This window comes from Myxocyprinus asiaticus, chromosome 5, assembly GCF_019703515.2.
Source record: "Myxocyprinus asiaticus isolate MX2 ecotype Aquarium Trade chromosome 5, UBuf_Myxa_2, whole genome shotgun sequence".
Taxonomy (NCBI): Eukaryota; Metazoa; Chordata; class Actinopteri; order Cypriniformes; family Catostomidae; genus Myxocyprinus; species Myxocyprinus asiaticus.
The window spans coordinates 36,192,756-36,208,035 of NC_059348.1; the positions used below are offsets into that span (position 1 = coordinate 36,192,756).

General features: G+C 37.9%; 1 protein-coding gene across 1 annotated transcript; it reads right to left on the bottom strand.

Annotated features, from left to right (window-relative positions):
- Positions 1-1,387: 1,387 nt before the first annotated feature.
- On the bottom strand, positions 1,388-14,725 carry atp6v0b (ATPase H+ transporting V0 subunit b). Its single transcript, XM_051699200.1, has 8 exons — positions 14,470-14,725; positions 13,590-13,638; positions 13,309-13,392; positions 12,935-13,012; positions 8,369-8,438; positions 5,339-5,390; positions 5,036-5,226; positions 1,388-3,315 (listed from the first exon to the last, which is right to left on the bottom strand). The coding sequence occupies exons 1-8, from the start codon at positions 14,537-14,539 to the stop codon at positions 3,289-3,291; spliced, it is 621 nt and encodes a 206-aa protein (XP_051555160.1). The 5' UTR covers positions 14,540-14,725; the 3' UTR covers positions 1,388-3,288.
- Between the last annotated feature and the right edge of the window lie 555 nt (positions 14,726-15,280).

A 15,280-nucleotide genomic window follows, 5' to 3' on the forward strand; every position in this document is an offset into this window, starting at 1 on the left:
TGAGGTATCACCCTGGGATGCTTTTTAAACAGAATTGAAGGAGTTCCCATCTATATGCTGGGCACTTAGTGGCTGCTTTTCTATATTATTTGGACCAAGTCATCAATTTCAAAAACTTCACAAAACCTTACAAAACTAATTTCAAACATTTAAGCATACGCCTTCAAATCAAAAGATTTTTAAGATCATGTGAAACATTTCAGGCAAGTGTTTCAAAACTTTTGACTGGTAGTGTATATAATTTGTAATATATAAAACATTGACTATTCCATATTTTTGTTACAATATTCATAAATGTACAGAATAACTCAACCCTGTCACAGGTTTACAGTGAAGAAATGTGACAGGGTTGAGTGTGAGTTGTGGATTTTTTGCTCAAAATGGTCACTGTTCCTCGTGTGGTGTAGGACAGAACACATAGCATGCGTGATATTAATAAATACTATATATATTTATGGATTAAAATATCATATTTAAAAGTACTGATTTAATATCTTATTTTCATGTGATGGGGTTGAGTTGTTGAGCTTGACCATACACATCTGACTATAATACACTTCAAAATATGAATACAGATAATGATATTTCTTCCCCGTTTCTGTACCACGCTGTTGAAGACAGCTGAATGATGTCACTTCTGATTAATAATGTCAAATATGGGCAGAACTAACATTTTTGTGGACTGAAAATGGTTGGTGTGACGGGGCTGAGTTCAGACTGAGGCACAAACCTTTATAGCCTGTTGTTTATTTAAAAAAATGTTTTTTTTTATGGTAAAAAAATATTCTCAGCAAAGGAACACAAATAAATCTTTACATTAATGACAAAATGTATAGACAGTGTGCACTTTTTATTATTTTTTTTCTAGGTGCAAATTCAGTGAAGTGCCTGAGCAACGTGAAAAATTGCTTGGTTTAAGATAGAGAAAAGACATTCTTTTTATGATAAAGATTATTTTAATGCAATAATTATTTTAATTCATTGTAATGGACATATCATCATCCTCTAAAAAGCTTTCAACATTTCATTTTAGTGAATAACGACTTCATTAGGTCTGGGGGACAGAAATATTACAGAATACCAGGAATGACCCATATCAAAACTGTCTAGTTTCCTACATTAAGGCACATCCGGACTGCTTAAGGGATGCAATTTGTTTTTTATTGATATAACTAGAACACCAAGTGTAATATTTATTCATAAGACATGCAGTTGTAGAACACTGCAGGCATACTGCATCCCTGAGTATACTAAGGGTATGGTCTAGAATTGAGCACCAAGAAATAAATGATTTATTAATCAACTGATAACCAATCCAGTGTTGAGTTATTTTCTGTGATGCTACTGCAGCTAGTGTTGTGTAAAAATAGAATGGATTGCAATGAACTGTTTTTACATTTCTTTTATTTCTTCAAGTACAGTGATGAAGTCAAGAGGATCCACTTGTACACATCAAAACAATGAAATCACCACATTAACATATTTAACACAATTACTGAAACAGGAGACATGGGTAAGAGGTCATTTTCCATAAGACTACTGAACCACAATGGACAGCCAATCAAGCTCCTGGAAGCCCCATGATATCGAGACCTAAAGCAGTCTCTCTATTCATAAGCGCACATTTGTTGCTTCTTTGATCATTACGATCCACCAGGAGTGAGTTGAACCACCAAATCGTTACAACCAGGTCTCATTTGGAATGTTTCAAAATAAACGTGTATGCAAGAAAACAAAGTAGTCCCAGCGCAGGACTGTTGCTTGTAAATGAGCGAGGATATTGGTCATCAGGGAACTATTCACAAGACCATAGTGCTTTACAAATGGGGTGTGTTATTTGAACATCATAACTGAAACACCAGATATTTAAGCTTCAAAACAGATCTTGATTTTGAAGTGTGTACATTCAGGGGTTAGTAAAATCATTAGGTTTAGTATGTACCGCCACTTCACAAATACATCATAGATAGAAAAAGGATTTCAGAAGAGCTAAAAGAAGGCCAAGTGATCTTACAAGTTTGATGATGATTTCCATAACCAGTGTGCAGCTAGAATTTTCACAATATATAAAGATAACCTATAGCCAATTAAAACCTATCCCAAACAGCTGTTTGCTGTGCAGTGGTGTTCTATGAACAGCAACATTGCAATTGCTTTTAAGACAATAATTTTCTGGGCTTACTGAAAAGAGCAGCAAAGATAAATGTTACATATCTTTCATACAGCTTCAAATTTGGACTTCCTACAGTAAACATAGCGAACTGGGGATCAAGACCACTTTTTGCTTGCAATACACAAATAAAATAAAAAAAATACAAAGAATCAACAAAAATCACGACAACATGTAGCTAGGAAAATACAGAATGTCATCACCCTCATGCTCCACAAAAATCAATTGCTTTTAATATGTACACATATCAGATTATTATAGCCTCTCATTTTTAACCAACTAGAACTGAAGAGTGCCCGTTGAAAAGTGAGGATTCACACTGGTAGAAATAAGATTTTTTGTTTGTTTGTTTAACACCAGAGTTTTGGTATAACTATTTATTTTCTTATAGCATTTATTTGAGTTCAAAAGAAGCATGAAACAATGCAACACATGAGAGTGAAATCAGGTCAGCCACACTGGATATATCGGATGCTGTTCACACTATAACAAGGACTTCTTGCATACAGCGATCAAGAGAACACTTCACCATTTATGCCACTTAATTCACAGAACCTTACTAATGCAATTTTCACTTTTTCTGTACTTTACAGAACAATCACAGCAAACTATGTATTGGAGGCTGAGATTATAACAAACATAACACCCTTTATTTAAAAATGGACCTTTATCTTGGGTCTACGGACAGACTTCCATCACTGTATGCAGGATCATTTAGACTATATATTTGTTTTTATAACAAATAAAATACCTTGATTTAATAATAAAATAAAATAAAAAAATCTTCAAACTCGCAATTCAAACGTTTACATTTTATACTTTTATGTCATTATAGATGTATGTCCAAAAACATTAAGTGGTATTTTAATTTTCATGCTTTTTCTTATTATGAGATGTTTCATCTCTTTCAATACAAAGTGTGAAAGTTTTGTCAAAGATCTGCATCTGACATCACCATGCACTCTTTTAAGACAAATTGGCGCACATGTATTTCAATCTTCAGAAAATGATGGTAAAACAAACACAAAGAAAAATACATTTAAATAATTTACTATGTATTTACACTCTCCGTTTGCACCAGCAACACAGCATCTTTGATCTTTAGGTCTTGTAGTCATCTAATCTCCCATTTTTACTTTTGATGTCTAAAAAAGATAAATAGGGAAAAATATTGTTAATGACTATACACAAAATATTTATGATAAAACCAAAACAAAAAAAAACACAAGGTTAGGGTTCCAATTCTTAGATGGTTAGGATAGGACTATGAAAGCACCCCTTGATAGCCTAAATATAGGTTAAAAAATAAAATAAAAATAACTTTACATTAAGAGGCCATATTGCAATTAAAGCAATGTTCCAGTTTCAATACAAGTTAAGCTCAATCAACAGCATTTGTGGCATAATGCTGATTACCACAAACATTTATTTCGACGTGTTCCATATTTTCTACTTTCATACTTCAAGTTTCAGTGAGGTACTTACAATGGAAGTGAATGGGGGCCAATATTTGAACATTAAAATACTCAGTTTCAAAAAGTATAGCCACAAGACAAAGGATATAGGTGTTAACATGATTTGAGAGTGATCACTTACTAAACTTTTCTGTGTAAAGTTATAGCCAATTTTACAACTTTGTTACCATGATGATGTAATGTCAACACACCCTGAAACGACTGTAAAAATGACATCTTTACAGCTCAAATAATACACAAGTTTTAACAGAAGAGTTAATTTGTATTTGTAAATTAAAGTGCTTTTATAAAATTATAAGCTTGACATTTCTGCCTTTAAACCCTCCAAAAATTGGCCATATTCACTTTCATTGTCCCATTTACTTCCATTGTAAGTGCCTCACTGTAAACCAGACATGTGCTTTTTTTTTTTTTTTTTTTTTTAAAGAAAAGGAGGGACGAGTCGAAATAAAGCTTTGTGGTAAACAACATTATGCCACAAATGCTGTTGATTGAGCTTAAATTGTATTGAACCTGGAACATTCCTTTACGATATCCATATGACATGACTGTCGTTTAAAAAGGAGTTACTTACACTAAAATGTGGCTGAAAAATCTCAATATCAATTTGAGTATGCATGTCAGATCAGTTTACAGTGTTACTGGAAAATTGTGATAAAACATTCATCTTCCAGAAAGTGGTCATATGGAGCTCAATGAGAATTAATGAAAAAGAAGTCGAAGAAGATTAAGCTGGACAAAATAAATGGGACACAATTCATGAAAGCACTTTGTCAACTAAATGCTGAAACAAATAGCAGATACTGTACTATATGTCAATAGAAATTTCAATCCCTTTTCATTTTATAAACATAAACAAAATACATCAACAGGAATACCTTGTTAAAAAAAAATCTAGCTTGCAGTGAAAAGTCAATATTCAAATATTCACGTTTGGTGCGAACAGACCTTGATTAATTTATTTGACAATTACATTTAAATTCCCATTCGTTATTTGGAATGATGACAGGTATCTGTATAGAAAGGCCAAATGCTTTAGAAGTTGGTAAACATGAGGACATGTGTTTGTCAAAACAGCATTTTATTACAGTAATGTCTCACAGCTTTTAAAATGTTTAAAATAAGCAAAAAGGAGAGAGAAAATGTTTGAGAACCTGCAGTCTTATAATTGAATATCCTTTACTGTCAGTAAGAAGTCAAAGAACAAGTTAGAGAAGGCCATGGAAGAAATTCAGGCCTCTTGACTTGTTGTGAAAAGTAAAAGACTGAGACAGGACTTAAATCTTTCTGCTGTGCTAAGCTGCATTCTAGTAAACCATGACCAGATCAGTTTATTATAATGCTGCACGAGTAGAAGAAATATATCTAGAAATGCCAGAAAAATACTTGCCTGCAATATGGCTACGATCACTCCAAACAGTCCAATGGCACTGCCGAAAATTTCAACGATGAGGATCTTGACAAAGAGGCTGGCATTCTGAGCATCTGCCAGAGCAGCTCCACTGCCCACGATGCCAACACATATGCCACAGAAGAGGTTTGAAAAGCCAACAGTGAGGCCAGCACCAAACATGGAGTAGCCTAAAAGAGAGAACGATGTGTTATCCAATATCATTTGTTTGCTCAGCAGAAGCAAATTAAATTATTTAACTCATTATGCGAAGTGATGTAAATAAAACTGAGCAAAATATACCTGCTTGGTAGTTCCTTGCCCCAATAGTCTCTGGAGTTGTGCCACTGAAGTTCTTAATGTCATAAAAGAAAGAGATGTCAAAAAATTTAAAGGTTGAGATAACTGTTGTAAACATACCAGAGGTCAGTCGATAGTGGATTTTGCCGATATCCATGAACTAAGGTGGTGGAAAAGGCCGATAATCGATTAATCAGCCGATAGTTTTTAAAAAATTTATAGAATGTTAAAAAAACTTTCTAAGCTTTTCCTTACTATGAAGGGCACAGACATAGAGGCTACAATATTCTAAAATGAATAAAACCCCAGAAGCAGCTTATTGGGAAAGTAAAATGAAGATGTAGAGCAGTGGTTCTCAACTGGTTTTGCTTCGGGACACAGATTTGACATTGGACTTCAAGTGGCGACCCACCTTAGTAAAAAAAAAAAACAAAACCTGTATTTAATGTATCCTGGGTGGATTATCTTTTATCTTGCATAGTTTTGTCCATGGTTTTCAAGTATAAGGGCATGTATCATCTGACATTTTTGTCGATGTCAACAACAAGAAGTTCTCTCTCACCCCTTTTAAAAGTTGATAAGCATATTTATGTGTATGAGCCTATTATATGTATTATCAAGTTTATTTCCTAATATCAAACATTATTCAAACAGAACATACATTGCATGAGGAAAAACTTTGTCCATAAGTCTTGGAGGTCCAGACTTTAAAGCCCTTTATGTACTTGCCCTTATATTTATAGTGCAATGACATATAAGCACAGGTAAGACCATGGATGGCTCCTCATTACCATGGTTAGGTCAATGTAGTAATAATAAATTATAGTATTTATGGAAAAAAAAAAAAAAAAAAAAAAAAAAAAATAATAGTACCTTATACACATTTTGAAACTTTAACTACAACTGCCACTGTAATAAAAATGAGGTCTAATAGATACTTAATAAATTATTTAATATGGAACTACAACCCCAATTCTAAAAAAGTTGAGACAGTATGAAAAATGCTAATAAAAACAAAAAGGAGTGATATGTAAATTATATTCACCCTTTGCTATATTGAAAGCACTACAACTAAACATCATATGATGTTTTACCTTGTGAATTTAATTTTTTGTATTTATGTAAAGTAATTTCAAATCAGATGATTTCAACACGCTCCAAAAAAGTTGAGACAGGGGCAATTTAATACTAATAACAATTTGACAAGTTAAAATAACAAGGCGATGTGAAACAGGAGATGTTAAACAGGTTAGGCAATCGTGTCATAGTATATAAGGATCCTCCAAAAACAGCCTAGTCCTTCAAGAGCAAAGATCATTCGAGACTTGTTAATTTACCCACAGATGCTTCAGCAAATAATCCAGCACTTTGAGAACAATTTTCCCCAAAGACAAATTGGAAGGATTTTGGGCATTTCACCCTCTACAGTGCACAATATAATTGTGGCGAGCAGGGCGGGACAGAGCGGCGTGGCCGAGCGTTCCACCTGTGTGCCACACCTGTCTCGCGTTCCAGTGAGGGGCGGCGGGAGTATTTAAGTAGAGGAGACAGCGGCAGATGGGGAGAGAGATGAACACAGAGCTGTGTGTGTGTGTGTTCGGTGTGTCTTCGGGGAAGCAGCACGTGAAGTTGATTTATGTTACGTTTAAGAAATAAATGTCTACGTGTTTGTCAAGCCGGTCCCAGCTTCCTCCTTTCCCATGCATTCCTTGAATCATTACAATAGTTAAAAGATTCAAGGAATCTGGTCAAATCTCGGTGCGTAAAGGGCAAGAAGAAAACCACTTCTGAATGCGGGTGATCTCTGGTCCCTCAGACATCACTGTCTTAAAAAGATAATTCATCTGTAATGGATATCATGAACATGGGCTTGGGATTACTTTAGAAAATTTCATTTGCCGCTGCATCCACAGATGCAAGTTAAGACTTTACAATGCAAAGCAGAAGCCATACATCAACACTCGCCAGAAGCACTGCCGATTTCTCTGGGCAGTGGAACCGTGTTTTTTGGTCCGATGAATCCACATTTCAAATAGTTTTTGAAAAACACAGCCGTCGTATTCTCCGGGTCAAAGAGGAAAAGGACCGTTCAAGCTATTATCAGCGTCAGGTCCAATAGCCAGTGCCCATGGCATGGGTAACTCGCACATTAATTGAGGGCACCATTAATGCAGACAGATATGTACAATTTTCAGCTGGAGAACTTCAAACAATTTTCAAAAAGAGAACCATGGCATGTTCTTTCTCTGCTTATCCGCGACCCAGTCCGAATGGACCTGCGACCCACCAGTTGAGAAACAATGATCTAGAGCATAACCTGGGACTATGAACAATCCTGAAATACACTTATTGTGGGACTCTTATTTTCTTATTTTGAAATGACAAAGACTTGGCTTAGTTACAAAGCTCTATATTTAAGTTTTTATTAAATTAAGCTTTTTATAGCCTATATATATATATATATATTATTCACCAAATTAAGGATTTTGTAAATATTTCACCAGATGAGTTTATTTTTATTATTATTCACAAGGTATGAAGTTGGAGACACAATACGCGTGTTGAAAGGGCATGTTTCCATATAGTTGCATTTTTCTTTTCATGTACTTGTTTCACTTTAGAACACTCAATTTATCTTATCTAAATAACCAAATTTGCATTGAAATGTGGATAAAACTATGGATAAATATTTTCAATCAGTGATTGTTTTTATGCCACCTCGAGAGGTTGCTGTTATACTGTAAAACAAAGTTGTTCTAACTGTAGAATCCTCCAGCACCGGCCACAGAGAAACATGGATGAATTAAAAAAAAAAAAACCTTTAGGAAACTATCAGCATACATTTTTGCCATAACCGAAAGGCAACTATCGGCACCAATCAAAATGTAAAACCGATATATTGGTCTACCTCTAAAACATACAGTAAAAACACTTATAAAACACGAAAAAACACAAAGCAAACATTTGTTCTTGCCTAAATACACAAAAAAAGGCAGCACAGTTCTATTCACACTTTCAATTTTTTTTACTTACCTCTGCCATATTGCTAATGACAATTGCCATGATGATCCCATAAATAGCAACAGCTTCACAAAAGATAATGCTAGAAAAAAGAAACAATAAATGAATAAAAAGTAACACCAAGTGCCAAATGTGAGTTAAAATAGCCTTCGATAAGCAAATAAAACCAGTAACCAGACCAGAATCGTAATATAATTACAATAATCTAACAGATAATGCTGTTAGAAATCTGGCAAAAGCAATATAAGCTAATCAAATCAAAGAGATACAAATGGTCTAGAGCAGAGCTTTTGTGCGCATTCTAACAACTTTCATCTCAAATTTAAAGGGTTAGTTCACCCAAAAATAAAAATTCATCCAAAAATGAAAATCATTCACTCACCCTAGAAAAATATCTCAGCTCTGTAGGTCCATTCAATACAGGTGAATTGTGACCAGGCCTTTGAAGCTCCAAAAAGCAGACCAAGTCATAACAAACATAATCCATCAAACTCCAGTTAAATCAATGTCTTCTGAAGTGATCTAGTTTGTTTTGGATGAGAATAGATCTAAATGGAACTCCTTTTTCACTGTACATTTTGACAACAGTCTCCTTGGCGATCGTGATTTCAAGCTTGATTACTCTTTCTATAGCGCCATCTAGCGCTCTGTGCATGCGTTAAGCACTAAGAAGTGTAATCGAGCTTGAAATCATGACCGTCACTAGAGACAGCAACGGCAAGATGTGTAGTGAAAAAGGATTTATGTTTTGGTCTGTTCTCACCCAAAACCAACTTGATCGCTTCAGAAGACGTTGATTAAACCACTCAAGTCTTATGGATTACATTCATGCTGACTTAATCTCCTTTTTAGAGCTTCAAACTTCTGGCCACCATTCACTTGCATTGTATGGACCTACAGAGCTGAAATATTCTTCTAAAAATCTTAAATTTTGTTATGCAGAAGAAAGTCATACACATCTGGGATGACAAGAGGGTGAGTAAATGCTGGGAGAATTTTCATTTCATATCAAATCAAAATCACTTTTATTGTCACACAACCATATACACAAGTGCAATAGTGTGTGAAATTCTTGGGTGCAGTTCCGAGCAACATAGCAGTCGTGACAGTGATGAGACATATACCAATTTACAATAAACTTCAGATTTACACAACACAATATACAAATAATAACATACAACGTACAGTATACAATACACACAATATAGAATACACATTATACAATAAAAAAAATAGTATATATAAAATGTACAGTAGGTTGTATTGTACTGTACTGACATTCAGTATGTCGGTTGATAGTCAGTTGCCAGTGTGTTGTTAAGAGAGAATATAATTTATGACAGTCCAGTGTGAGATAATGAGATTAATAAAGTGCAGTGCTGATGTATTTTGATCGTGAGAGATCAAGAGTTCAAAAGTCTGATTGCTTGGGGGAAGAAGCTGTCATGAAGTCGGCTGGTGCGTGTCCTGATGCTGCGATACCGCCTGCGTGATGGTAGCAGTGAGAGCAGCCCATGGCTCGGGTGGCTGGAGTCTCCGATGATCCTCTGAGCTTTTTTCACACACCGCCTGGTATATATGTCCTGCAGGGAGGGAAGCTCACCTCCGATGATGTGTCTGGCAGTTTGCACCACCCTTTGCAGGGCTTTGCGGTTGTGTGCGGTGCTATTGCCGTACCAGGCGGAGATGCAGCCAGTCAGGATGCTCTCTACAATGCTGGTGTAGAACCGTGTGAGGATGTGGCGGTTCATTCCAAACATCCTCAGCCGTCTCAGGAAGAAGAGGTGCTGATGAGCCTTCTTCACAACAGCCTCAGTGTGGATGGACCATGCGAGTTCCTGAGTGATGTGGACATCCAGGAACTTGAAGCTGCTGACTCTCTCCACTGGTGCTCCATTGATGGTGATGGGACTGTGTTCTCTTTCTCTTCTCCTGAAGTGCACCACAAGCTCCTTTGTCTTACTGACGTTGAGGGAGAGGTTGTGCTCCTGACACCAGCGTGTCAGAGTGTGCACCTCCTCTCTGTAGGCTGTTTCATCATTGTCAGTGATCAGACCTACCACAGTCGTATCATCAGCAAACTTAATGATGGCACTGGAGGTGTGTGTTGCCACACAGTCATGTGTGTACAGGGAATACAGGAGTGGGCTGAGAACACAGCCCTGTCGGGCTCCAGTGTTGAGGGTCAGTGATGATGAGATTTTACTGCCCATTCTAACCACCTGGAATCTGCTTGACAGGAAGTCCAGGATCCAGCTGCACAGCGAGCTGTTTAAGCCCAGAGCCCGGAATTTCAAATCAAGTGTGGAGGGCACTATGGTGTTGAATGCTGAGCTGTAGTCTACAAACAGCATTCTCACATAAGTGTTCCTTTTTTCCAGGTGGGAGAGAGCAGTGTGTAGTGTAGATGCAATGGTATCATCAGTGGAGCGGTTGCTGCAGTAAGCAAACTGCAATGGGTCCAGTGAGGGAGGCAGCAGAGAGCAGATGTAATCTCTGATTTGTCTCTCAAAGCATTTGCTGATGATGGGGTCAGAGCAACAGGACGCCAGTCATTTAAGCAAGTGATTTTGGATTGCTTTGGTACAGATACAATGGTGGATGTTTTAAAGCATGTGGGGACTACAGACAAAGAGAGAGAAAGGATGAAAATGTCCGTAAAAACACCAGCCAGTTGGTTAGCGCATGCTCTGATGATGCAGCACGGAATGCTGTCTGGACCCACGGCTTTATGGATATTCACCCTTCAGAGGGATCGGGTTACATCCACTACAGAGACGGAGAGTGAACTAACCTCTGTAGCTTCAGCCGAGAGAGCTCTCTCTGCGAGGGCGGTGTTATTTCCCTCAAAACAAGCATAAAAAGTATTTAGCTCATCTGGGAGAGAGGCAGCGGTGTTCACGGCGGAGTTTTTATTCCCTTTAAAGTTCATGATGATGTTAATTCCCTGCCACATGCTTCTAGAGTTGATGGTGTTAAACTGTCTTTCAATCTTGTTCCTGTACTGCTGTTTTGCTGCTCTGATAGTTTTTCGGAGGGCATAACTGGCTTGTTTATGCTCCTACGCGTTCCCGGAATTAAAAGTGCCGCGCGAACGTCGCTATTAATCCAAGGTTTCTGGTTCGGGTAGATCCGTATTGTTTTGGTCGGAACAACCTCCTCTACACACTTTGATGAAACATGTGACGCTATCAGCGTAAAGCTCGATGTCGTCATCAGAGGCAGACCGGAACATCTCCCAGTTTGCGTGATCAAAACAGTCTTGTAGCGTAGAGTCTGATTGGTCCGACCAGCACTGGATCGTTCTGAGGGTGGGTGCTTCCCGTTTCTGCCTGTAAGCGGGCAGAAGCAGAACAGAAGAGTGGTCCGATTTGCCAAATGGTGGGCGGGGGAGGGATTTGTAGCCATCCCGGAAGGGAGAGTAGCAATGGTCCAAAACCCGGTCCCCTCGTGTGTTGAAACTGATGTGTTTTGGTGTGATTGATTTGAGATTGGCTTTGTTAAAGTCCCCGGTCACAATGAACGCAGCCTCAGGGTGCACGGTTTCCTGCTTGCTTATAATCCCATACAGGTCCTTGAGTGCCCAGTCTGTGTCGGCTTGTGGTGGGATGTACACAATAATATAACCGCTGCGAATTCCCTCGGTATCCAGAATGGTCGACACAGAAGCATGAGAAATTGCTGATCAGGAGAGCAGAAAGACTTGATAGAATGTACGTTCCTCTGATCACACCAGGATTTGTTGATCATAAAACATACACCACCACCTCTGCTTTTACCTGAGAGGTCTTTCGTTCTGTCCGCTCGGTGCATGGAGAACCCCGAGAGTTCGATGGCTGAGTATGGAATCTCCACAGACATCCAAGTTTCTGTAAGGCAGATAATGCAGCAGTCCCTCGTCTCTCGTTGGAAAGAGATCCGCGCTCTCAGCTCGCAGAGCTTGTTGTCCAGAGACTGAACATTTGCCAGTAGAATACTGGGTAGCGGCGGTCGATTTGTGCCACGTCTTACTCTGATGAGAATGCTGGCCCTATTTCCCCTTCTGCGTTTCCGCGGCCGGACTGTCCAGACAAAGGGCTCCACTGGCGTGTTTGTAAACAGCGGGTCGGCATTGAGGAATTTGAAGTCCGGTTTACAGTGTGTAAATACTGGTTTTATTTTGGGGTGAACTATCCCTTTAAGTTCAGTGAGAAAGTCTTAGCTAAGTGGTGACACATTCCTGGTTTTAAGCTACCAAAACGAAACTAAGGGAATATCGCAGTATGTCCGAATGTTTCTGTGTGAGGTGATGTTTCACTGAGAGACTGGCAAAGATGCAGCGAATGACATGATGACCTGTGCTGTTTGCCACAATTAAATAACTACAAAATAATAATTGTCAAAGCGACAACACCATTTAGTATATTGTCTATGCAAAATACAGTTTCATAACTTAAAGGAAAAAAGAAAAATTCCATGCCCATTGGCAGGTGTTGTATAAGATTGATTTGGACACTGATTGTCTTTATCTGGTAGCAAAAAGGAGCATGTTTGCATCGAAAAACAAAACCCCAAATAAGTTCTGTACACAGCATTTACCTGACAAGGTTTTTGGTCTTGATTCTTGGGGCTTTGACACCACCACCAATTATGCTGGACCCAGTGACGTAAATCCCCCTGTAGAGTAGCAATACTTGACTGTTGAAATTGATAATGTAAAGACTTTAAAACATCTTTGTAGATATAAAAAATAAAAATAAAATAAAAATAAACATGTGGTGTGTGGCCTAATGACAAAGACAGAACAAAAATCTAAGCAAGTTTAAGTCTATTACTTAAGGTATGCTATTAAACTAAGCATTGCAAAAGAGGATGTAGAACATTCAATACAACATATCAAAATGTCCCATATGTTGATTCAGAACTGTCACCATTTGGAAGACAGAAAAAGAGGATGTGGACAATAAGCTCACCATGCAGCTCCTACAACAGACAGAGAAATGGCCAGGCCAATTCCAAGATTAGCCCACATAAAGGGAGAAGTCTCTGTTAAAAACCTATGATAGAAAAAGTCATTTAAACAACAGGTGGGGCTTTTATTTCTGTAAAACTAAATTAAATTCAATCAAGACCTTTACAGTCATGGGAGTTAAAATCTCACATTTGTTTGACATATTGTAAACAAGACAAATCTACTTAGATAAACCACACTTTAAACGTTACCCTTTCAAGGACACAATTTAAGAACACCTACCATGCTACATCAAATCGGAATCCAAGGTCAAAAATCGTATAGCAAATACCTGTCGGAAAAAAAAAAAAAAACTCTGGATTAGTAGTGTTTAAGTCATTTCAAGATAAGCCCGAGGTTAAAAAGCATAGAATTTCCATCTGAACCATAAACTCAAATAATCAAACACTGCAAGGTAATATTGTTTAAAGTGACATAAACTTCAGCACACACCTGTATGGTTATACTTTATGATGCAGAATCATAGAGAGTATGTGTGAAAGCTAACAGTCATGTGAGAGCTGTCTTCCTCCTTTGGTCATAGGGTTTTTGCCCAGTTTAACTACCCAATAACTACACAAACAAACATTGGCTACACACAGTATTATTCATATGCATGTATACATATGCACAGGACTTATTTCCCCTGCCTGTGCGATTATGACCAAGTGTCGAGAAAAATCAAATAAGACAAACATTAGAAAGGCATTCAAACTACAGTTAGCAGAAAAGGGATGTATTCTCTACAGAGCAGGTCTCTGTGTGTGTGTGTGTGTGTGTGTGTATATATATATATATCACTGACTCTCAGCTTTATACATCGTTGGCGGCCGATTGTACTATTTTGGAAACTAGACTTTCAACTGTTTACACCAATGTTACATGTCAACAGTATTAAGAATGTTAAATCATATTTAATTTGAATGATTACTGATGCAGTCGTGCTAGTTTATGACAGCAAATGTTAGCTGGGGCAAGCCTGAAATTATAGCTATCCCGCTAATGTGACATTTTAAATTGGCAGTTATCGAAAAATACTTCAATACGGAACAAGTGCAGACAGTTATATTCATACATGTGTGTTATGTATGCCCATATATCAGCAGCTGTCAGAAGCGCTTACCGACGATCAGGATGGTCGTCCAGAAGGCCAAAGTGACCCCGGTGTATAAAATTGCGTGGCCGTTCATCATCCACTCCACCAATAGCGCCAGGTCTGCTATCTAATGCTTCTAATGCCAATAAACTTAAAGCTATTGTGGTGTTATTTTCAGTAGTACAGATGTATTTTGAAGAGAAACGGATTCCTGTGAGCCCTTCAAAGCGTCGAAGGCTGCAAATCCTGCATCCATCAAAAAGGAAGGAGTCATCAGCTGATCATGTGACGAGCTCGAGCAGCGCACGTGACTCACATACGTCATCCTCTTCCTTTAGTGACACCGCTGAGCACAGCCAGAGAATATATAGCAGAGATGGGACAACTCTATGAAAATGAATGGGAGAAATTGGAGCACTCAACCAAGAATCTCTAGCGTCCAACGGTCAACGGAAATCCCGCCTTACAGATAAAAGAGCCAATCAACTTTTAGATAGACATAAACTGTCAATTAACTTTAGAAAGCCCATGCTCATTAGCTATAAAAGCCTGGAAAATTGCGTTTGTTTAGCATAATCACAATTTATGATTCCATTATGGTCAGATTTTATTGCTGATTTGAAATATGTTCTTTGATAGTAATCTTGACCAACCGTTTTTGAGATTTTGGTCTTTCTCCATTCAAGTAGATAGGAGCTGCACTAGCATGATTGCAAACTCCCGAAAGCGTTCCAAAGTTGGCCGGCAGTGGAGTGACATGCTAGAGAGACTTTGGCTGATAAAGGCATGGATTTTGTGTGATGTTTTGGATCTGGGTGATAATTTGTATTCTAATTAT